Source organism: Mytilus galloprovincialis, chromosome 9, assembly GCF_965363235.1.
Source record: "Mytilus galloprovincialis chromosome 9, xbMytGall1.hap1.1, whole genome shotgun sequence".
In the NCBI taxonomy this organism is placed as follows: Eukaryota; Metazoa; Mollusca; class Bivalvia; order Mytilida; family Mytilidae; genus Mytilus; species Mytilus galloprovincialis.
Window position 1 is genome coordinate 41,815,033 of NC_134846.1, and position 25,388 is coordinate 41,840,420.

The 25,388-nt window shown below is 32.1% G+C and overlaps 1 protein-coding gene across 5 annotated transcripts; it reads right to left on the reverse strand.

Annotated features, from left to right (window-relative positions):
• Positions 1-529: 529 nt before the first annotated feature.
• LOC143045017 (uncharacterized) lies at positions 530-17,351 on the reverse strand. Of its 5 annotated transcripts, none has more exons than XM_076217292.1 (6): positions 17,229-17,351; positions 14,444-15,162; positions 13,085-13,993; positions 7,961-8,218; positions 7,441-7,697; positions 4,673-6,310 (listed from the first exon to the last, which is right to left on the reverse strand). In XM_076217292.1, exons 2-5 carry the CDS (start codon positions 15,096-15,098, stop codon positions 7,441-7,443), a joined length of 2,079 nt encoding a protein of 692 aa, XP_076073407.1. In that variant the 5' UTR covers positions 15,099-15,162; positions 17,229-17,351; the 3' UTR covers positions 4,673-6,310. The 5 variants fall into 5 exon arrangements, with proteins under 5 accessions (XP_076073405.1, XP_076073406.1, XP_076073407.1 ...); XM_076217293.1 differs by having other exon boundaries at positions 7,431-7,697; XM_076217290.1 differs by lacking the exons at positions 4,673-6,310; positions 7,441-7,697 and adding an exon at positions 530-2,220.
• Between the last annotated feature and the right edge of the window lie 8,037 nt (positions 17,352-25,388).

A 25,388-nucleotide genomic window follows, 5' to 3' on the forward strand; every position in this document is an offset into this window, starting at 1 on the left:
GTTTTCTTTCCTGAGGTCGTGGTTCTCTCTAGTTACTAGCTGACCAAGATATAGCCCATTATTTTAAAAGTGGTGTAAAGCACCAACATAAATCATCCATCCCCAGCTTCAGAAAAAAACAATTAAACAATTAACTTACTTGTATAATGTATTAATTGTTTACAAGTAGATGTGGTATGATTGCTTGCGAGAGTCCTAATGATGTGAATATAGGCCATCATACAACCTTCGACAAAGAGCAAAACCCATAAAGTATACAAGGGACATAACACCCTGACATGACAAAATATGAAAAGATTCAAACAAGAAAACCAGTGGCCTGATTTATGAAAAAACAAACTGTGAAAAACAAATAACTGTGGTAGGGCTTAACATGGTCTTGTAAGCTCTCAACCTGGAACAGTCAGTGGTAAAATTAATGAACGTGCAGTACCACAGTTTTTTCAAAAAGCAGGAAATTTGTATTAACAAGATTCATTAATCGTCATGGGTTAAACGTTGTAAGATGTAGAATTATAAGAAATCAACAAAGATTTCTACTGTTTCCTTTATTGGTAAATTGAAATTTGAAAACATTTTAGTTCTTCTCAAAAATATACATTTACAATCAGGATATCCAATATTTCAATGTGACAGAATATGGTACAATCCTAGTTTTAGTCCAAATTTAACATAATGTATTTATGATCTATCCTTCAACCTGAGTTAATGAACAAAACATGTGGTACCTAACACTACAGGGAGATAAATCTTTAAAATTAGTTAAACATTTTAATCGCATAGTTTTGTTATGGAAATATTAAGCTTCTAAATGATCAAAATTAGTGTTTGTCAAACTGCTATGTATCCAAACAATCTTTTCCAAGAGAGTGATTGGTTCATTTGTTTTGAAATTTTGAAATTTTTTTCAAAGGATCAAAGTAAATATTTTGTCAAAATTTTATGAAAATTAAACAAGCCAAATTAATTTTAGCCAAGGTGTTGGGTACCACCTTAGCTATAACATATAGAAGTCTCAGTTAAAACATAATATCACAATATTTACCTGGAAAAATGTGACTATAAAAAATTATGAAAATGAAAAAAATGGTGTAACAGAAATAAATACTTTTTCAAAAATAAAAGCTTAAATGGAATTTCTTCAATAAATATGATATATAAAGAGCATGTTCTGTGCTAGTTGTTGGAACAAACGAAGTTTAGAATATGTGTATTAAGTCGTAATCTTTTACACTCCTTTTTTTAGAAAAAACTTTTAAAAATTAACAATAATAAACAGGTATTTGAGCTGGCAGTGTCACTCATAAATAATGAATTGTCTTAAAAGAGAACCTTACTTTTACAAATTATACATAAGCGCTCTCAAATCTGGATCTTGTTTAGAAAATAGAGCAGTATCATGTAGACAACCTGCAGTATAAAGGCTTTTACAGCCTGCTGATTTACAAATATCAGACATGAGTAATTTTAACGTTCTTTTTGATACAGTTTTTGCATAATACCATATATTTACTTCTTGTTCAAAAGCAGATGTTATAACTTCTCTGCTCAGACGATTAAACAAAAAAGTTGCATTTGGGTCTGTTTTTCTAATAAGTAAACGAAGCCCTGCAATAGGACAGAAAGCCTTCAAAGGTGATGCACACATGCGCTCCTTTTCTAAATCCTGACAGTTGAAATACTTTAAAGTCTCACGATTAATGACAACATACTCTGTCCCGTCAGCATCCGTGTTAAAGACAAATGAATCTATTTTTAATTCCTTCAGGTTCTCTTTTGTCAAGGAAAGAAAGTTTATCATAATACAGAACCATACACTTTGTCTTAGTGAGAGAGCAGTACAACTTGACTGATATACATATCTACACAATAATTTCATTTCCTCTTTGTCAATATTTTCCCTGTGTTTGCACCCTGTTAACAAACCCTTCTTTTCAAGAATTTTGATTTTTGCATCTAATAAAGCATTACTCTCCTTGAATGCAGAATCTTTAACAATGTCAAAGTCTCTTTTAATATTTTTAAAATGGCGATTTAATGCAGCTCGAATATTCTTCATTGAATGTTTTGTATAAATGGCTGGATTAGTATGGCTTATACTTTCATTTGATTTTGTCATTGGTTTGGTCTCAGCATAAAAATACTTCAACTTTTCATTTAACTCCTCTACAGATACATTTTCTAAATCTGTTTCTTCGCCTGAAGTTTCTTTGCTCCATTCTGAAATGAAAAAAATAATATATACTGACACATATTTTTATAAATAAGGCTGTGAATGACAGTTAACTGTTTATATTGCATCCATTTTCTGTCTTGTTTTCTGTGTTGATAATATAATATTTCCTCCTTAAAGTCATATGATTAAGTTTCTTGAAATTTTAATGTTATCAAAATTATTGAACCAATGCATGCATATACTAAACTTAAAATCTTGCATACACATTTTTTATATAATTCACATCTTTAACTTAGGCAGCAGCCATTTGATTTTCGGGGGGGGGGGGGGGGGGGGGGGGGGGGCTATGGTTTTTTTTGGAAAAAAAAGTAAAAAAAAAATTATTTGTTTCACCCTTAGCTATATGTAATGCTAAAATTGAAAGAAAAAAATTGTTTTCGAATTGTCGAGAAAAAAAAATTTGTCAAGAAAAAAAAAACATATCCCCCCCCCCCCCCCCCCCGAAAATCAAATGGTTGCTGCCTTATTATCTATAAATACTTTTTCATTCAGTGGTTGTTGTTCACCAGCTTATTAACTTTCAAGTTTGTTATTAAAGTTTACCAGATTGTGACATTGATGAACAGTTGAACTATCAAACAGAGCATTATGGGAAGCATGACAGAAACGTGCATTGAAAGAGCAATGCCATATGTTTATATATTTCCATGCATTCCCATTGGTTAATCAAACTATTTCTTAACAGTTGTTAAAAGATTTTTTGTATTAAATTTGTTTTTTACGAATCTGTTGTTTCTTTCACCTTCAAGAAGACGTGTGTTTACATTCTATCATCACGGTTTTCCTCTCGCTCTTGCACTGTGTAATGGCCAAAGTTATACTGAGAGGTCTCAAAGTCAATGTCACTGCATACAGGAAATATTGTCAAATTTAGTTTCTGGTAAATCAATTATTCAATATGGGTACATTTATGAAGATTTTTTATAATAAAACGGATTTTCTTTTTTTTTAAAGTTTACATTCACTTCTTTAGAGTAAAATTTAACCATTCAAGTATAAAAACACATGTTCAATCTTTTTTTGTATTTGAAGTTTCATATGACTTTTAATAAAATCTCATGTGAAATAAACATTTTCAAAAATTTAGACTTCAGAAATTGTAAGAAAACTCCACCACAGACCAAAGTCATCAAATGACCAAAGACTATATGACCCCTATGGCCTTTAACAATGAGCAAAACCCATACTGCTTAGTACACAATGAAATGATGCCCCCAAATGACAAATGTTAAACAATTCAAAAGTGAAAATTAGCAGCCTGATCTTTGTACACAAATATGATGCATGTATACAGGAACAAAAGAGAACCATTGACCTATCATCTCCAGACTCGGGACAGGTACATAGAATGTGGTTGGGTTAATTAAACATGTTTAATTAATACATATAACAGTATAATTAACAGACAGAAGATTAAGTATACATTTAATAGGTCAATGAAGCAAGAAATTTAAATCCTATACTTATATTTGTAGAGATATATTACCAATGATTTCTCAAATGTAAAAAATGCCAAAGTCAGTGCACCAATGACATGAAGGTCACAGTGACCTCATTACTAAATCATAGATGGTGACATATTTCTGAAAATTTATATTTAATTAGTTTAGATGAATTTATTAATCTAAAGTAATTAAAAGTATGTTACAAAGCTTTAAACTCAAACAAAGTCAATAAGCCATTATTGAAACATTTGTGTGAAATGGGAGTCATCTCTGTGGGCCACTCTGTAAATAAAGTGTGGTAAACAGTTTGTATGGAGAAGCTGATATGAAGCACTTTTTAAAGTTATTATAAGTACATGTCACCGTGTGGATACAATTTGTTGGGAAGGAACCCACACACCAACAGACATGGACAGACCTTTTACTTAGGAAGTTGTACATATATTATAACACCCCTCTGGTGTATGTTAATATATATCAAGTATAACTTTGAGATCATAACATTTCTCAAGATATAGAGTGGACACAATTTTTACCATAGGACATGTGGTCATCAACTGACACCAAAAGATTTATACCTTGACCTTTGACCTCAGATGTTGTACTTACATTATGACAAAACTCTGTTGTTGGTTAATATACATGTCAAATATAAACTTTGAAATTATAATGATTCTCTCAAGTAATATAGAGCGGAAACAGTTTTATGCTATGGACAGACTGACTGATCGCTATAGATTGACTCGCCACTAATAAAGCATGAACAGTAGGTCACTGTGGGTGTTTACTGCTGTACCCCAATTTTTGACATTTTTACCTATAACTAGTATATCTGTTAGTTTTACTTGCACAGTTGTCAATATAATAGAATTCTATGTGACTGACATACAAGTGAGAGGTTAAACTAAATATAAAACCAGAATTAATCCACCATTTTCTATATACATGACATAAGGAAATGTCTGCATCAAGTCAGTTGTTTTCCATTAGTTTAAGCTTTTGATTTGCCATTAATACTTGATCATTCATAAGGGACTTTCTGTTATAAATTTTCCTTATTTTTTTCTAATCATAATTCTTCCTGTATGCCAATTTCCCCCAAAATGCATTTTTACACAAGTTACAAATAATTCCATTACTTATACATAGCAGACAAGGTAGATAACTCATCAACTTTAAGTATTTTTTTAAATTTCTATAACTTTTATTTATCAACAATTAAAAAAAAACCATGTACACATAGTTGATAAAATTTGAGGTATGTCTGTCAAGCATCATCAATGATCATCTAGCTCATCTTTGTCCTGGATCATGTCCTTGTATCATGCATGTAGTTGTATCATATTACATACACAATTGGAGAGCTAATGTTAAACACATAATTGACAAAAGGTTTATTAGTCATAAAACCTATTTTAAAAATAGATGATTGATTGATTGGTTGATTGTTGATTGCTTAATTAACGTCCAGTGGTCCTTAAGATGGAATAGCATTTAAGTGTACTGTTGACATTGTCAGAAGACAACCCAAGTTAAATGCTAACATGGAAACAATGTCTGATATGCTAACAGTATGCCCTTCTTCATTAAAATCGCTCTTGGGCAACATTTCAGTCACTGTGGTTTATATTTCATGCCTTAGTTGTAATATGGGTCACTGTTGACGAAAGTAATTCTTGTTGCTTAACAGAACAGTTGAAATTGTAACTTTTGATTAAAATTTCATGCTTTATGTCCTCTCATGATCATTATGTGTTGTAGTTCATGATCTACATCATTCATTGCTTGTATAGCAGTTGCTCGCAAACTTTGAGCCGTATATAATTTTGAACATTTAGCATTTCGGCAAATATCAGACATGAGGTTGGAAAAACATCTGCTTGAAAGAGACAGTGTACCATACATTATTAGATTCCATATCTAAATTCACAATTACAGTGTTCTGAACACAACGGTTGAAGAGTGACTTAGCTTCTGGGGCTGTTTTCTTTATAAAAAAATTTAAAACTGCAACTGGGCATGATTTATGTCCATGCATTGCGTACATAAGTTCATCAACTGGCCCCTTTTCACTTGTTTTCCCGCAATGAACATTATTTTGCTGTGTTTTGTCAATAATTACAACATATTCATCTCCATTCGGATCTTTCAGGAAATGAAAAGAATCTGTTAAAAGTTGTTGATGAAATTTAGACCCTCTTGAAATGAAATGAATTGCCAAGAAATATCACACTTGGAGTCGTAAGGATACTGGTGTATCTTCTGATATATATAATCACTTATTTTCTTGAGGTCCTGCATTTTAAAAAATGTCATTGTGCTGTGTAGGATGTTAACGTCCAGTTATGGTCATCATTTCCAGTGTAGAGTCCAGCATATTGTTTCTGTCCCTAAATTCATATCAATGTTTCTCTGCATGTCCTTTAAATGACGATTTAAAGCTGTGCGAAAAAGTTTGTATATGTATTTTTATGGTACACTGATGCATATTTTTCTGGCATACGTGAAGCCCTTTTTTCTTGATGTTTAGGTTTGATTTCAGCATAGAAATGCTTAAGATTGTTGTTGAGATCTTCTTTAGACATGGATTCAAAATCTACCTCTGACCCTGTTGTTTCCATACTCCATTCTGAAAAGACAAAAAAAAATACACATTTTAAAAGTTGAAAACAGTACAAAAATAGTTAATTATAACATTAATTCAGAAACTATTTTTGAAGTTTTTAATATTGCAAAAAATGTGACAGGGTTATATATAATTGCAAAAGTTTAAACTCACATTTTGAAATTTTTCATATAAACTTAACAGGATTTTTCTCAATATTGCATTTTAGTCTAAAATAACAAAATCGCAATAATAAATGCACGCAATAGTTTCTGAATTTACAGTATTACATATCAATTTCTAAAACAAACGCAATCCCATGTTGATTATGTAATAAATAACAATTTGGGTACACATCTTATTCTCTTATAAATAAATTCTGATTTCTTTTCAATTGATTTCGATTACTATTGAACTATTCCTTTTTGTTTATAAACCAATCTACTACCTAATTAGCAGGAAGTAAAAAACGACAAAAACAGCTTACAATATGCTATGACATTATTTTTGTTTCATCATATTTGGTATTATTTCACCTAGAATATGACTTTTATTATTTTTTACCGTAAAAATGAAGTCAGTGGCAATTATACATCATTTTACATCACTAAAATAAAAAAATTATGTTACAACAAAATATCTATTTTTAAGAAAATTAAGAAAAATAGATATTTTGTTGTAACACAAGAAAAATCTATACAAGATATAAGCCAAAAACTGCATTTGATCACTTAATGTTCTATTTTTAGCCATGTCGGCCATGTTGGTTGGCAGAGAGGGTCATCGGACACAACTTTTAAACTACATACCCTAATGACAATTGTGACCAAGTTTGGTTAAATTTGTCTCAGTTGTTTCAGAGAAGAATATTTTTGTAAGATTAGAAATATTTACGAAAAATTTGTTAAAAATTTACTATAAAGTACAATAACTCCCTAAAGATGAAAGAACATTATCCTTACTGAATGTTTTTTTTCTGCGACTTTGTGTTGCCTGGCCTGAATTAATTTGACATGTGAATGAAGAAAAGTGACATTTTAGAAAAAAAACGTTTGTTTCTTTGTTGTTTCTCATCAAATCAGTTTCAAACTCAATATTGTTACATTAAAGTATGAAATGATCGTTGCAATATAAATTAATTTACATGACAATACCTATTTTTTGTAATCTTTGACTGAGTGGAACACTGTAAAGCAATGTGGCAGGCAAAGGTGTTTGCTACATTCAGCACAACCATATTTTGTCTGACGCCTTTTTTCCTGTGTCCCTTTAGATACCATGGCCCAGCATACATGACACCATGTTTTGTTTCCCAAGTCTGCTGGCAAATGCCTATGTGTTAGTCGGTCTTCAAAATGTTCTACCGGTAGGTTTGATGGACTCCTGCTACAGTTGTCCCTTGTTGTACACCCTGCAATGAGTTGAGTTGCAACAAATCTAAAAAGTCCATTGATGTAGTTTGCTGGTGATTTGGTGAAATTTGTAAAAGAGTTGAGTGACAACAGATTCAGAAAAATCCAAAAAGGTCATTGATATGTAGTTTGCTGGTGATTTGGTGAAAATTGTAAAAGTTTGATTCTTTGTTGTTTCTCATCAAATTAGTTTCAAACTCAATATTGTTACATTAAAGTATGAAATGATCGTTGCAATATAAATTAATTTACATGACAATACCTTTTGTTTTGTAATCTTTGACTGAGTGGAACACTGTAAAGCAATGTGGCAGGCAAAGGTGTTTGCTACATTCAGCACAACCATATTTTGTCTGACGCCTTTTTTCCTGTGTACCATTAGCTACCCTGGCCCAGCATATGTGACACCATGTTTTGTTTCCCAAGTCTGCTGGAAAATGCCTATGTTTAAGTCGGACTTCTACATGTTCTACCAGTAGGTTTGATGGGCTCCTCCTACTGTTGCTCCTTGTAGTACACCCTGCAATGAGTTGAGTTGCAAGAGATTTAGAAAAATCCAAAGAGGTCATTGATGTAGTTTGCTGGTGATTTGGTAAAATTTGTAAAAGACGTAAGCATTAAACTGGATGTACTGGTCACAGCGGTCAACATCACACACTTGGGTGGTGTGATCCAGAACCATCTTTGGGCATAGGAGTTACTGCCTTTGGAATTCTCACTTCCGTCAATGGTAGAGATCATACAAATTTTTCTTGTCCTTCCATACAGTAGCTGCAATCGCCCACTTTTGCCTAAACTGACTATCTCCTCTCTGTGTTACATTAACAGGTTTCTCTGTCATCAAATCACATGTGTTGCACAAAATGGGGACAGTTTATTTTGTTTGTTGATGCTACCGATCTTTCATTGTACGTATTGTAGTAAATATTAATAGGTATCAATTTCAGTTAGAATAGGTATTCTTTAATTGTGATATGCAAGCATCCTAAAATCCGATCTACTTATTGGCTTAAAAATAGACAAAATTATTTTTAACAAGTGATTGATGATGCCTAAAGGCATCGTTTGGCCTGGCTATGACAATTCCTCAAGGCATCGTCCTGTGTGTGGTTGGCGATGCTGTTTGCCTCGAATGGGTTAAAGGGTCAACTGACCATTTTGGTCACTTGACTTATTTTTAGATGTTACTTTGCTGAACATTATTGCTGTTTACAGTTTATCTCTATCTATAATAATATTCAAGATAATAACCAATAAACAGCTGCGCCATGAGCCCATGATATGCCCGTCGTCTTGTGTGAATATTATGCAATAATCATAAACAGTTTCTGACATACGGTGCAACATCTGAAACCCCCCCCCCTTTTTTTAATCTTTAGATTAATATAACTAAGAAGTGTGAAAAGTTTTAAGTAAAACCATAAATTGTTTTCAAGATACAGTGCAACATATGAAACACCCCCCCCCCTTTTTTTTTTTTACAAACAACTTAATATCTCTAAAATGAAATTTTGTATTAAAACAAAAAAGTATACAGATCTTAAGATTAATATTACTAAGAAGTGTGTAAAGTTTTAAGCAATAATCATAAATTCTTTTTAAGATACGGCGCGACATGTCAAAAATCCCTCCCCCTTTTTTACAAAATACTCAATAACTAAAGCAGACCTTCTTTGGCGGTCAGACTAACTGGGCGCCCCTTTATGAATATTTCTGGATCCACCACTAATAATTGCTAAAGTTTATGATTACTTCAGTTCAACCACTTATCGAAGGTAATCTTCCATGACTTCTGATGGTCAGAAGAAATTGTCTAAAGGATATTATTAAAAAGATTTTTTTAACTACATACTCATCTGGTCTTAATTAAATGAATTATACATTTCTATTATCTTGGAATATTCCATATTACATGTACAAAATGTATACAATATAATACAAAATTATCAAATATCAAATTAAATTTAAGTGCACAATTTTAGCATTTCCAATAGTTATTGATACATGTACATACAACTGAAATCCATCTTTTTTTCAATTATTTCATTTTCTTGATCTTAGCTTTAGGTTATAAAATTTCATATGAATAAAAGAAGATGTGGGACATATGTGAGAGTCATAAAATGCCCCATCCGCACTATCATTATCTATGTTCATTGGACCGTGTAAATGGGGGGAAATCTCTAATTTTGGCTATAAAATTATAAAGATCATATCATAGGAAACATGTGTACTAAGTTTCAAGTTGATTGGACTTCAACTTCATCAAAAACTACCTCGACCAAAAACTTTAACCTGAAGCGGGACAGACAAACAGACGGGTGAACAAACAGTTTCATTTTAATATAACCTTTAAAATGACAAGGAAATTTATTTAAATACACTATATCATTGTATATTTAAACTAAAAAGAAGCGATATTAAAAGGTCTGGAAAATATTATAGCTACAGCTATCAAGCCAGTCGAAAGAGTAGCAAGAAGGTTTAAATTAGAACATGAATGCAATATTTATGACAATAAAAGACAAAGCACATAAGTATATCTATAATTGTGCTAAAACTTGTATATAACTTGGATTGTCTCCCTTATATTTAAAACAGAATACAACTTCAAAAGCAAAAATATTTGCCATGAATCAAATATTGTTATTGTTGACTTTTTTAAGTAGATAAGTTACCAAAATTGGCTATCTTCATGTATATCAAGACCCATGAACAAATACAGTTAAACCTGCTGAAGAGACCACTAATTTTAGATTCCCCTGTCATGTCTGTAGATCATTTCATATAGATTAAACCCGTATTAAAAGACCACCTGTCTTTAATAGACCACTTTTTTGCTCTCCCTTAAGTGGTCTCTTAAAACAGGTTTGACTGTACATAAAGATCAAGCATCATTTAGAAATGGAGACAACATTATTACATGATTATTAGGCATGTTTTGTCGTATGAATTAAAATATAAGAGCCTTAAAGAACAGAAATAATCTTTATTTACTTTCTAATGCAACCATTTAAAACCACTCATACTGAGAAAAAACTTACATAAGAGGAGAACATATCACTACTGGTAGATAGCTCAGGTCCTTTTAAGTTCTCTGTAAAGTTTTTATCCATAGTTTGACTTAGACTATAAGTCAGAATTTAAAGCACAAATAAGAATTGTTTAACTCTGAACTCTGATTGAATAATAAAACAAGAATGTATCCATGGTACACGGATGCACCACTGGCACTTTCATTTTCTATGTTCAGTGGACCGTGATATTTGAGTCAAAACGCTAGTTCGGCATTAAAATTAGAAAGATCATATATCAAAAGGAACATGTGTACAAAGTTTCAAGTTGATAAGACTTTAACTTCATAAAAACTACCTTGACCAAAATCTTTAACCTGAAACTTGCACTATCATTTCTATGTTGATCAGTGGACCATGAAATTGGGATCAAAAATATAATTTAGAATATAAACTAGAAAGATTATATCATAGGGGACAAAGTCTGTACACTTTAGTTGCACGCCACAGGAACGCTATGCAATCGTTAAACGCGCATTGCATAATAACGGCGTCACACATCAGCGTATAGCTCCGACGTACGCAGGCGTGGTAAAAAATTATGTATGCTGCCAATACGCTAGTTATTTTGGATGCATTCAATTTGTCAATCATATCTGTATCGTGTGTACAAAGAGCTTTAAGCGTGTATTGAGCGTACAAGAAGCGTACATAAGCGTGTATCGGGGGTTCAAGTAAGCATACATGTATGTTAGCGTATTAATGGTGTTTGTCTAAAGTAGATGGAATGCACGCTACAAAGGAAAAACGTCCCTTGAATGTATTTGAGGCCTGTCCCTGTCATATCTTGGACGTTCTATTATGGGGTGTTTGTTAAAAACACACCCGCATACGTTTAATTTAAAGTTGAACAATCTTGAAGCGTATACAAAGTGCCCAAAATGTGTCTCAAACTTATCTGTAACGTTTTCAACGTGCATGTGGCGTATGGGTACACGCTAAAGCTGGATGAAAATTTTTATGAGATGTAGCTTTCACCAAGCATATACCTTTTTATTTCGACGTACTTCAAACTTATGCAATGCGCGTTTAACGATTGTTTAGCATTCCTCTGGCGTGCAACTAATGTATTTTTTTACTGACTTTGTCAATTTTCTCTTTACATTTGGTACAAGGCGGTCTATACGCCAATGTTTGACGCCGGATTAACAAACAGCCCATAATTAAACGTCCCAGACACGTCGAAAGCACGGATAATCGTCCCGGATACAACTGGGACTCGTCTCAAATACGTTCAAGAGACTTTTTTTCCTCTGTAGCGTGCATTCCATCTACATTAGACAAACGCCAGATATACGCCAACATATGTTACTTCAACGCCTGCGATAAACGCTTAGGTACGCTTCACATTACTAGCATATTGTCAGTGTACATGATTTTTTTATCAGAGATATACACTAATGTGTGACTCCGGTATTAAAATAAGTTTGATTGTGGCGGTTATCTTGTTCTCAGGTTGAGGATGTTGGAAATATTTTTGGTAGGGGACCACCTATAGCTAAGGACCATTCAACCAAAGTTTCGTCCTAATTGGCTCACTTGTTCCAGACAAGAAGATCTTTATGTGAATTTTCCATAGGATCCTAGTATGTTTAGCTAAGTTCAGCTGTGGCTGACATCTTGGTCAGAGACATAGTTTTTTCGGAAGGGGACCACCCAAGCACAGGCACTTGTCTCAGAAAAAAAATTATATATACCTTAAAATAACACAAGGTACTTAAACTAAAATTTTTAAAAAATGTCACCAGGTCGCGAAATTCCTTTTTTTTTTTCGATTTCTCGGTTGCCAAACCTACTTAAACTGATCATGCCATTAATTTAAATTGATTTATCTACACAATGGTGTGGGGGAGATTATCTATGAAATAAGTTAAAAACAATAACGGGGATTCAGTTTTGGAAAAGTTAGGTCGAAAGCCAGTTAGAAAGTCTAGTGCCTGTGATTAGTCTTATATCATATCTGGTTGTATATGACGGACTATCAAACTGTCTGACTATAGAACTGTCGGACTATTAAACCGTCGGACTATAGAACTGTCGGTCTGTCGAGCGGACCCCATAGGAAACATGTGTACTAAGTTTCAAGTTGATTGGACTTATACTTCATTAAAAACTGCCTTGACTAAAAATTTAACCTGAAGCAGGACAGACCGAGAGAAGGATGAACAAACAAACGAACAACAAACAGACAGACAAACAGACCCACAGACCAGAAAACAAAATGCCCCTCTACTATTGTAGGTGGGGCATAAACATTCTTACTTGGGATAGTATTCAGCATTAAAAAAAAGTAAAAAGCTTTTTTAGATTACCTTGAAACATTTTTACACCCCATTTAGTGTTGGATTGCGTAGATTTTGATTCAAAATTTGCTTCTTGTAACTCCTCCATGTCTTCATCAGTCATTCTTAGGAATCGCCCACGCTTTTTTTTTGGTGGTTGGTCATCTTCATTATTCTTTTCTATCTCCGAAAGTAGCTCTTCCATAGAAGGTGGTTGTACACGCTCAGGTGACTTACATGGTTGTGGACTCAATGCTTCTAACTTAACTGATTGCTGCTCACATTGTTTTAATTCACTATCTATCTGTAAAGCAGCAGTATTTTGAATGTTTCCTTGCGCATTAACCAGAGTTAAATTTGAATGACTTGGTTGATCAATTGCCTGTAGTGCCATTTGTAGTTGAGTTACCGGTAATTGATTACAAGTAGTCATACAGGTAGGTGCATTTTTTGAACCTGGCATAACAATAGGAAAACGTCTGATTATTGTTGAATTCTTATCTATTGGCAGGAATCTAATAAGATACGGCTGTGTTCCTGCCATGGGTGACTTAGCTGGGGCTGGGGCTCTAGGTCTGTTATTGGCAGACTGAATGGGAACAGGAAATTGCATTGTAGGCGCTGAAGACACTTTTGCAGGCATAACAAAAGGAGCATGAATGGCAGACGTCAAAGGTCCTATAATATATGGTGTGGTACATGCAATAGGAATTGCTTGTGACTGAGTAACTTTAGATAGAGGTAATGACATAATAGAAGGCAAAGGTTCTGTTGTACATGTTGTAATTGGACAATCCTCAATTGGTTCTTGTTTGACTTTACATATCAGCTCTGAATCTTCTTGTTCTGTGGTATTTGGACAGTCCTCAATTGGTTCTTGTTTGACTTTACCTATCAGCTCTGAATTTTCTTGTGATTGAACTATAAACATTGATACGTCTGAAATACAAAAGCATTATTTCTTTTAGACAAAATCAATCAGATAAATTGGAATAAAAACCATGCTTCATGTGCATAATGATTCTATTTACTATGCAGTATGAGCTTTGCTCATTGTAGAAAGCTGTACATACAGTCATGACAGTGATCTAGCTATAGTTGTCACATGGTTGTTAGTTTCTGTGTCATTTGATTTCTTGTGGAGAGTTATCTCATTGGCAATCATACCACATCTTCTTTTTTATATTAATTATATTAATAGAAATCATTGCAATTGACAGACCTTTAATCAAGATTTATTTTCAGATTGTCAGTTAACAAACTTTCTGACATGTTTGACATACAGTAGTTACAATGAAAAATAACCCATAGAATCTTTTCACAAAAAGTATAAAATGTGAGCTATTACCTTTACTTCCCTTCACAAAAGTATAAAATGTGAGCTCTTACCTTTACTTCCCTTCTCATGCTTCTCTTTGTTTCCATTTTCTCTCTCAATTTTTTCACTTTGAAAATCTTTTGTCATTTCCTTATCAACCATAACTTTTTTCTTCGCACCATGCTCATCAAACTGTATCCCTGTTGGACCACGTGCAATATACACATCACCTAGTGATGAAATATCACTAGTTAATGTTTTTAAATAAGGATTTAAGGAAATATTAAGGTCCAGATCCCTCCCACCACTACTGTGAAATAGTTTAATATAAACTAAGTTTTCATTCTCACTGAGATCTTTTTTTAATTTTTCGAGACTTTCATCATAGGCAGTGCTTGCACTGTTCTTAATTTCTCTCAGCATTTCTTTTAAAGTTACGACAGTCTGATTAACTTTCCCAAGTATATTAACAACATATAGAATATCATCCCTTTGTTCTTCTTCTAATGACCTAAGCTCTTGATGGAATGCCTGTTCAATTTTATCCAAAAACGTATCGAGATCCTTTCTAAAAGCTTTGATTTCAGTATAGCAGTTATTTTTTTGTTCTTGCAATCTTCTAAGATTCTCATTTCTGTTCAGATTAAATTTGTTAGTATTTGCTTCCAAAGTTAATAGCCTCCGTTCTATAGTTATTAAGTCCAATGGATCAACTGCAGATGCCATTTTATAAAATTTATTATTTTGCTTGATATGCTATCCTGTCATGCCTGTTGTATTTCTTTGTAACCTGAAAAATAATATATAAAATGTTTAAAGTTCCATTGTACATCTTTGTCCCACAATAATATATCACATTGTCATTTGTTGCTGTACATGTACATGTATATCAAATATTTGTTTCTTTGTTTTTGTACATGAATTTAAATCATGCCATTAGTTTTAATAAGATTTGCTTTCAATTTCCTATTCCATAGCCTTTTATCGTACATACCCCAACCTCAAGTTGCTAATATTTCTAAGTTATTTGTCCTCTGATAACATTATTTTCATTGGCAATCATCCCCATCTTATTTTTAAATTTACTTAAGGGATCCACATAAAAACTAGGATTGGTGGTGATTCTTCAGAATGAATTAATACTCCATGGTAAATTGTCTACCGTTGTAATTAATTACCCTGTTTTACATTGAATCATCAAATACATGTACATGTACCACAGATGTGCCATAAATGTGAATAACATTGTCTGCACTACATGGATATTATTAAGCATGTTAAAAGACAAAGTTTCTGAATCAAGATTGATATTGATGTTACCATGATGAAATACATGTAGTAGCAATTTTCAGAATAAGAAAAGGCAATTTTAATGGTCAAGCTTCATATTAGGGTAAAAATGCCCTTTAATGTCAGGCATCAAACAGTCATTTCCACCTACTGTGAGCTAAAATTTTACAGTCATTCATCAAAATATACGTATTGTGATTCATCAGAGGTCTCAAAAATTATGTGATTTGTCAAAAACAAAGTATTTGTGTGTGTGTCTGAAGTCAGGAGCCTGAAAAAATTATTCAGAGGTTGTTGTATGTTATTGTATATCTTATTTGTTTTTTCCAACATTGTTCATGTTGTTAAAAGTACTTAATTCAAACTGTTGGTTTCTTCTATAGCCATGCATGATAGCATTGGTTTTAATTTTGTTATGTCTGGGTCTTTTTTCAATTGTACATGTAGTTCCTGTGAACATGGTGGATACACTGGGACATAGTCTGATTAATCATTAGTATCCCATATGTCTGACAACAATGGACAAAGGCTGTTTTAAGCTTTTGCAAGGGTTGTACTGGGGTACATGTACTTTGAAGATGAAAAATGGCAAAAATTCATGTCAAATGACGTTTTAAAGTTAATTCTTGGCCCACTTGATGATAAAATGTATACTTTGTTATATACATGTACCTTTGTTTTTTCCAAAAACAAAGGTATATAACAATAATTATTTGAGACCTCTAACGAATAACGAGTAGGATATTTTGACAAATAAGGTACAATTTTAACCAATTTGATTCAGTAGTAGCCGAAAAATGACTGTTTGACGTCATAATAGAAAATATATGGCACCACAATGGAAAAGTGATTGCTCATGTTGTATGACATCAAAAGTCCAAGTGAGTCAGATTCTAAGGTCATGCAGTTTGGATTTCCACTTGAATTGTCCCGCTTGAACTATTGACGTCATACAACAATAACTTTTCCGTAGACAATGGTTGAGGCGTCAAATATTTTGTATTATGACGTCAAAATTTTACAGAAACCTGTGTGATGTCCAGAAATGGCGGACAAATAATGATAAATTGTGTAGTGATAAGGTGTATTGGGGTCATAAACCATGGACTGCTAGAAGACTCAAGTGAAATAATGCAACCTACTGAGCCATATTAGGTAACAGGTGGTCATCATATATAAATGAAGAGATAAATGAAAAATGAACAAATTGATACCCGATTTATATAATTCCAAGGCTGTTACTGTTAGTTGGCACCAGAAGCGACGAAGCAGCGCAACTATTTTGGACGGGCAAATATCCACTTTTTGATATGGGATAAGCTCTGATGTCCCACTGCCTCATCTTGACTGGCAAACTAGCCGTTGGACGTCAGAGTATTATCTCGGACTAGTCTTCCCATGGATAGAAACAAGTGCTTGTAGATTATGAAAGCATAGTACGTACATGTATACAGTACTCAGAAGTAGACAAATTTACCATTAATGCACAGTGAATCAATCTCATTATATATTTTAATATCTATGTAATATTTCTGATTTTAATGTGTTTGCAGTTTTTAAATTTACCTTTTCATTTTGCTACTTTGTTTTGGTTTTTGCCTTTTTTAATAATCTGGTATCAACAATACGGAACAATAGAGAAGAGACAAGTCATATCTAATTGTTGGGTACCAGTCCCAAATTAATTAAACCACTGATAAAATCGGACAGCTCTGCTAATTTCCCGGATATCTGAAAACATATCCAATATACTCATTAAAAAAATCTTTTGAGACTCAAGCATTTCTAATTTGACACGAAAACCACATGTTGACAAAATTAAAACATATACAAGTCAGTATACCGTTCACTCACTTGTGACCCTACATGCATAAGCACAAAACACATAAAAGATTTATCTAAAGTCGGTTATACATATATGATCATATATATGTTGTATTGTTATAAGTATATATAATAAATATCATTTTTTTTATTTAAAAACTTTTGTTACTGTTGCTCATATAAACACTGAAACTTCTTATCTAAAAAGAATTAAAAAAAACTATGTTGCGTACACATCGAAAATTTGACAAAAATAGAAAAATATGGTGAATCTGACTATAAAGAATAGAAGTGAAGTAATAAGATAAATTAAAAAGTAAAATAAAAATATGATAATATATATATAGTCACTTTGTAGCTATACTACATTCCGGAAACTAGTATACTCTTTTCATTTATGGAACCTATGCAATGGCAGAATGGTCTTTCAGTACCATGAGAAGACTTGAGAAATACAATTATAATCAAGCGATTATCTGGCTTGGTCTTTTGAACATATACCGTGAAAAAATAAAAATTTCATCAGACACATTTTTTTTTCAGTATAAGAAAGGAAAGGCAATGGTCCTTGATTTTTAGAATTATATTTGAGAATTAAAAGTTGAAAAAAGACTAAAACATAGAGAAATGTAATTGTATTTATTTATGTATTTTTTCATTAAAAAAATATCATGTAAGTTGCACAGACGCTGTTCCTTATTATCCAATCTAGCTCAATCCAATACACATTAGAAGTTTGTTTTTCTCTAATTATTTTTTTCTTCAAATTTATTTACCATATATTTAGTTTCAAAAGTTGATTTTTAACTGCTGAAAATATGATTTTTGTGAGGTCATGTTAAGTCCCAGAAAATTGCGAGAATGCAGAATTTTTCACAATTAACACCAACTTCGGTCGTAAGACCCCTCGCCGTATGACTTACCCCCGGCTTTGAGTACACATCATTTTGGCCTAGCTACACCCCTGGCTATTTAGAGCGTATATAAAGAGAAGAAAAAGAACCCTATCTACATATGTATAAACATATGCTCACATGATGTAGATTCAAAGGAAGCCAGTGTAATGTGTAGTTCCTGTTTGGAGTGGCAACATTTATCTTGTGCTAGACTAAAACAACTTCCAAAGACAAATAATTGGTTTTGTAACAATTGCAAATGTTAAATCATGTGTCCATTTGAAATTCATAGCAAACAACTATTAATATTGTCTTTCATGTCTGTTTTATGATGTAGTTTTGCATAACACTATTTTTATCACTGGCAGGATATTTAAACCAAAGATTTTACACTGATTTGTAAATCAGCTATTTTATAAATATTTTAGAAAAAAATATATTTAAAAATGTATTTACAAATGTGTTTCATGCTTTTAATTATTATTATAAAGTAATAAATTATTCATTTATGAAAATCTTCAAATATTTTATTTCTGATTGTACTGTATTTTTATAAATGCTTGATATTGTAATAAAAATGATTTTAAATAATTATTAAGATTATTTTTTTTTTGCTATTTTGCCGGTGCCGGTCAAATAGCCACTGCCTAGTTTTAATGTTTTTCTTAAAGGGATAATAACATGAAGCAGATATTGAGAAAAGCATCTTGGCTGTTCAATTTTTAAAGAAGGCGAAAAAATCACAATAATTTGAAATTGATTAATATTGTCAATGAATAGGAAGAAAAGCTTGAAAAAAATGAAAAAGGAACACATTGCGTCTGACAATGAACCAATATAAAAAAAAAATGTTTTCAAAATCAGAATAGTTTTGTCCAGATGCCAGAATTTATGGCACACTCCGGAGAAGACAAGGTGCAATTGCAGAAATGAACAAGGCATCTTCAAACAAGATATAGATATCCTCTTCTATTTAATATTTAAACAAGTCTCAGTAGGCACTTGACACAATCGAAATATAAATGCTGATTTAAACATTTAAACAATTTATCTTAGGTCAACTTGTTGCTAAATGCAAAATGAGATTAATTCTGAAATTATATAGAGAAAAAAAAACTCATCAAAGATAAAAGGGTTATAATTTTGTACAACTGAACAGAAGCTTGTTTCGTCTGCACGAGACTCATGAGTCTTTTTTTAAAAACAGGTGGAACACCAAATAAAGAAGGGTGTTGTAGAACTCAGATAAACGTAATATAAACCAATTCATTTTTTTTACATAAATAAGGCCGTTAGTTTTCTCGTTTGAATTGTTTTACATTGTCTTATCGGGGCCTATTATAGCTGACTATGCGGTATGGGCTTTGCTCATTGTTGAAGGCCGTACGGTGACCTATAATCGTTAATGTCTGTGTAATTTTGGTCTTTTGTGGATAGTTGTCTCATTGGTAATCATACCACATCTTCTTTTTTATACAAATATAGTTAAAGCAATCTCAACCTGGGTGTACATAACCTTAACCTTGTGTTTTTGAATAATACAACATTTTGTATACAATAAATTAACAGAAATTAAACATGTCAATATAGGAAATTTAAATGACACTATAAGTTATCAGATCTCAGATCAAAATTAGTCTGACACAGAAAATAAGTGTGTTTTAGGAACACTAAATAAATTGAAGAATACTAGGCTTCTGGAAGATTAAGATGTTTTAATGTATTTTTCTGAATATTTATTCTCAAATACTTTTTTTAGTTCCCATTGATGAATTATCAGTTGAATATGGAATGATCTTTCATGATACACCTGGTTCCTTCATTTTTAATGGTGTTTGTAACTTTGGTTTGTACATTGTTTTTATCTATGTATAAATATTTGTTCATCAGTAAACTACTGTTGTCTAAATTTTTACAACACGATAGTGAAATGATAATAGAATCTTATTTTAATTGAAAGATAAAGACAACAGTAGTATATATACCGCTGTTCAAAAGTCATAAATCGATTGACAGAAAACAAATCCGGATTACAAACTTAAACGGAGGAAAACACATCAACTATAAGAGGAAAACAACGGAACAACATGTACAGAAACACTGAAATCTAACAAAAACAAACACCAATGCTACATACATAGAAATTAACTTTAAAAATTTTTCTCTCAATCGATTTATAACTTTCGAACAGCGGTATACTACTGTTGCTCTTATTTAGTGAGAAATTAAAAGAAAAGCTTAAAAAGAAGATATGTTGATGATGTAACAATGTACTCGCGCATGGTCAGCTCTTTGTAATATGTAATTTTAAGATTCCTAGATTTTGTTTTGACTTTAGAGCCATTACCGATTTTACTTCAGAAGGATGCTTATCCATTCCAACTAGAGGACACAATAACAGCACTCTCCATGTTATGCTGGTTCAATGTTGTTCATCATATAAAAACATTGTGCTGGCAAATAAGAATGCACAACAAAGACCGCCATGCCGACTGCAACATTTTGGCCTCATTTGTAAAAATAAGTTCTCTTCATGATTAGATGAAGCGTACCAAAGAATAAAACTCCCAATTAAAACTTGAAAGATTTAAAATAACATATCAAATTTATTTATTTCGGTCATGTAGTTTATTGGAAAGGTATCGAGTGTGAATGTTTGCCGATATACGGAAATTGGAAAGAACCAATATGTTCATAAGATATTTTGTAGATTTCTCGTTTTAAAATGCTTTTTATAACTTAGATATAACTTGGATGAGAGAGCAACTCCATTCAAAAGATTCCCTAGAAAAATATTAGATATATATATATATATATATATATATATATATATATATATATATATATATATATATATATATATATATATATATATATATATATCAGTCTAAAGATTTGCACAACGGTACTGATATAAGGTGTTATTAAACGAAAATGTTGTTATAAAATCGTGTTGACAAATATTTCGGCTCAACAAATGGCCTTCTTCTTGTGTCACAAGTTTTAACAATACTGATACATAATGTATAAGGTGTGAAAATAGATCAGGTGATAATACAGGTAAGTTTTGGTCGATAGATTTTAATCCTGAATATCATAATTTAAACAAAACACTATAAATCAATATACGTGACTGTGTATAGTTGTAAACTTAAATATTATCCTTAGAATATAAGTTCCCAAGGGACAATATATTAAGTAAAAACTATCCCTACAGTTGAAATATTAGTAAATAATGGATATTTTTTACCTTTAAATGTTGTCCCACTCTAAAAAAGATTATCCGCTATGAAGGATAAAATCAATGTAGATATAATATCCTAAGGATAAAGTGAGTAGTAAAATAATTTCACATGGGATAATATTACCAAGAAATTTATCATTTCTAGGGATAATATTTCTACAAAATTATATCTATTTGGGATAATATTTCAGTAAAATTATATCCGATGGTATACAATGTCATGTAAATACTATCCTACTGCATCTTGATCAATGAAGTGTTTTAACAAATGGCACATTGCTTTAAAGAAACAAGTAAAATGGTAATAGATAATTATTTGTGTCATGATGGATGGAGAGGAGTATAACATTTTGTACAAATATCTGCTGAATAAAGAATGCCCCAAAAACAGCTCTTTAAATGAGAAACAAGCATTACGAAAACGTGCCCAAAGCTTCTTAATTAAAAAAAATAAGCTGTACTACAGAATTAATGAAGGTAAGTTTTATTTTTATATTTGTATAATCATCAATAATTAACAGTGTTTGTTTTGAAATATGTTTTGAATTAAATAAAAGAGATTTTAAACCCAAAATTAATCAAATATCGATCATGGATCAGAAGATGTAGATAAAATAGAACTATCCCATAAATAATATCCACAGGTTATAATACATGTAGTATACAGATATTCCCAAAATTTCCTACTAAGGACTGTTTTTAATTTTTATGTAAAATGATCTGGGAGATTAAATGTCTTTGAATATTTTATCCTCTAGGATAGAAAATTGCAACATTTTATATCCCACAACACTAAAATAATATCCATCATTGTGGATATTTTTTTAGTGTTGGGGATATAATTTGTGGCAATTTTCTATCCTAGAGGATAAAATATTCAAAGACATTTTATCTCCCGGATCATTTTACAGGGGGGATCAAATTAATTGTTACATATTAACAATAAAAATAAGTGAAAACAAAACTTTTAGTATTTCTTATTGATGCCGTTTGGGTGATGTACATTAAGTTCATAAAAGTTAAAAAGAAAAGCAAAAGGACTCCATGTGTTCTAACTTATCACCCATCTCTCAAAAACAGCTTTGGTGTCATTCGTGAGCATTGGAAATCAGTTGAAAAGAATTCCAAACTGTCCAAGATTTTCCCTGAGCCTCCAATGATAGCTTTTAGGCAACCTAGTAGTCTACGGAACCTACTAGTGCGGGCTGAAGTGTCTGATAATAGAAGTACTTCTGGAGAATGTCGTTCGTGTGGAGAAAAACGCTGCAAATGCTGTTTACAGATGCAGCATTCGTCAACATTTCACAGTAAGGCAACCGAAAATAACTATAAGATATTTTGCAATGTTACCTGCAAAAGTATGAATGTTATTTACATACTAGAATGTTCGGTTTGTGGCCTCCAATATGTTGGTGAATCAAAGCAGCCTTTCCACAAACGCCTCAATGGCCATAGGAGTGATATATCTAAGAAGCCACTTCTTCCAGTCTCTCAGCACTTCAGACAGTCAGATCACAAACTTGATGACTTTAACCGCATGAAAATTCTAGTGATTGAACAGAACATTCACTGGAGTGATGCACAGCGACAGGTTCGGGAAAGCTTTTGGATAAAGGAACTTAATGTACATCACCCAAACGGCATCAATAAGAAATACTAAAAGTTTTGTTTTCACTTATTTTTATTGTTAATATACACAGTCACGTATATTGATTTATAGTGTTTTGTTTAAATTATGATATTCAGGATTAAAATCTATCGACCAAAACTTACCTGTATTATCACCTGATCTATTTTCACACCTTATACATTATGTATCAGTATTGTTAAAACTTGTGACACAAGAAGAAGGCCATTTGTTGAGCCGAAATATTTGTCAACACGATTTTATAACAACATTTTCGTTTAATAACACCTTATATCAGTACCGTTGTGCAAATCTTTAGACTGATATAATTTTTTCCTTATCTGCATAGTATCGCCTATTCTAGACGATCCGGTACATAGTAAATTTGCTGGTTGGTCCTTTTTATAGACTTTTATATATATATATATATATATAGGTTGAATTAAGGCGATAGTCATGCGAATCAACACTCAGTAAAAGTAAATCATATCTTTTAATTTAACCTTTGAAAATACACTACTTGCTCCTTTTTGATAAACAATGTGACGATCGGTAATTGGACAAAATCTGTAAAATTATAGATTAGACGCCTATAGTGGTATCTAAAGAAAAAAACGTGTCGCTAGAGAGTGGACAAACCAGCACATTGTTGATCAACCAATAAGTGTTGGTGACTGGTATATTATGTTGATTACCGGCGATTAAAGCCGTTCTTCCTTTTTACTCTTGATTAAGCACTTTTTTGTTAGTAACACACTCACGTTAACGAAATTCATATATTGCAAACATGTAGAAGCGTATTTTTAATGTATCGAGTGAGATTCGTAAACGCAAAACGATGGAGTAGGGCAAATGTGACTATCTAAAAATGGGAAGTTGAAAATTAAAATCACGTTTGTCATGCCAAAGGATCAAGATGTACGAGGCAAACCTTATAGTTTTGGTTGTATAAAAGGTTCACTAGGAATATGAGATGTAAGCACCCAATCAGTATTTCTGACAGTAAATTAAAGAACTTCGCAAACATGTGTCAAAGATTGCTAAATCAATTGAAAAATGTTTATACTCAACACCAATGATTAGTTTTCCCACTTCTGATGCAAAAATTATCATCGACAAAGGTTCGAGTAGCATGGTACATTGATGTTCTTCCCCGATACAAAATGAATAGAAGCTTGTGAATATTCAAATTGTACATTAAATAAATGATGGCAATATGTCTGTATCACATAACATGAGTTTTTCTCTGTTGTGCTATTCATTGGACAATATAGACACGTTTGTGGTGTTAATAATTCATTCGCACTGTAACATTAGGTAAAACAATATGAAGTTTTAAAGCAAGGCTTTAATTACCCATGCTGGCAGTGTCTATTAAATTTTTGTGCAAATTTTTTGTGTTATAGCCAGTGCAGACATTGTCTAGGAAATGAGAAATCGACTACCAAATGATTTCATGCACATGATTCAATACATTTTTGTAGCGATGGTTATTGTAGATATCTTTCTAATAAGTCGCGAAAGTAATGCACATTTTATTGTTAAAGTTGATTATTTTACGAAATGACATAATAAAATCCGTTTCGGAAACACCCCGCTCTCACTGTCACTAAGTTAGTACCTGAGGCATTTTGTCGGTTCAGATGTTCTGCTAAAATACATGGTAAAATACAAGACTCAAACTTAACCCTAAAGACCACAGTGTAATTGGTTAACTGCAAGTTGTAATTGAAAACTTAGAATATTTTGTCGTATTTGGACATGGACACAAGCAACATGACCAAATTATCGGCCAACATAACATGATAGTCAAAATATTTCTAGTCAGCATCGGTAATAGCCTCTGGTGGCCATGTCTTTTTTTAATTCCATTTTAAAGATGTTAAGATTGTAAAAATAAAGCTTACGTTATATTATATTAGTTACTAGTAATTAAATTTTTAAATATGTACTTTCTGATCAAAAGATTCGAATGTAAAAAGTAATCGCGCGGATGATTGATATCTAGTGATGTCAACATCTAAGCACTCAATTTTTAGTGTATGGTGCATTGTTTGGTTTTAGCTGTACTTTTCTTGATTAGTGGATTGATACTTTTTCTCTATCTATAACCAAAATAAAATATAGGTAAATAA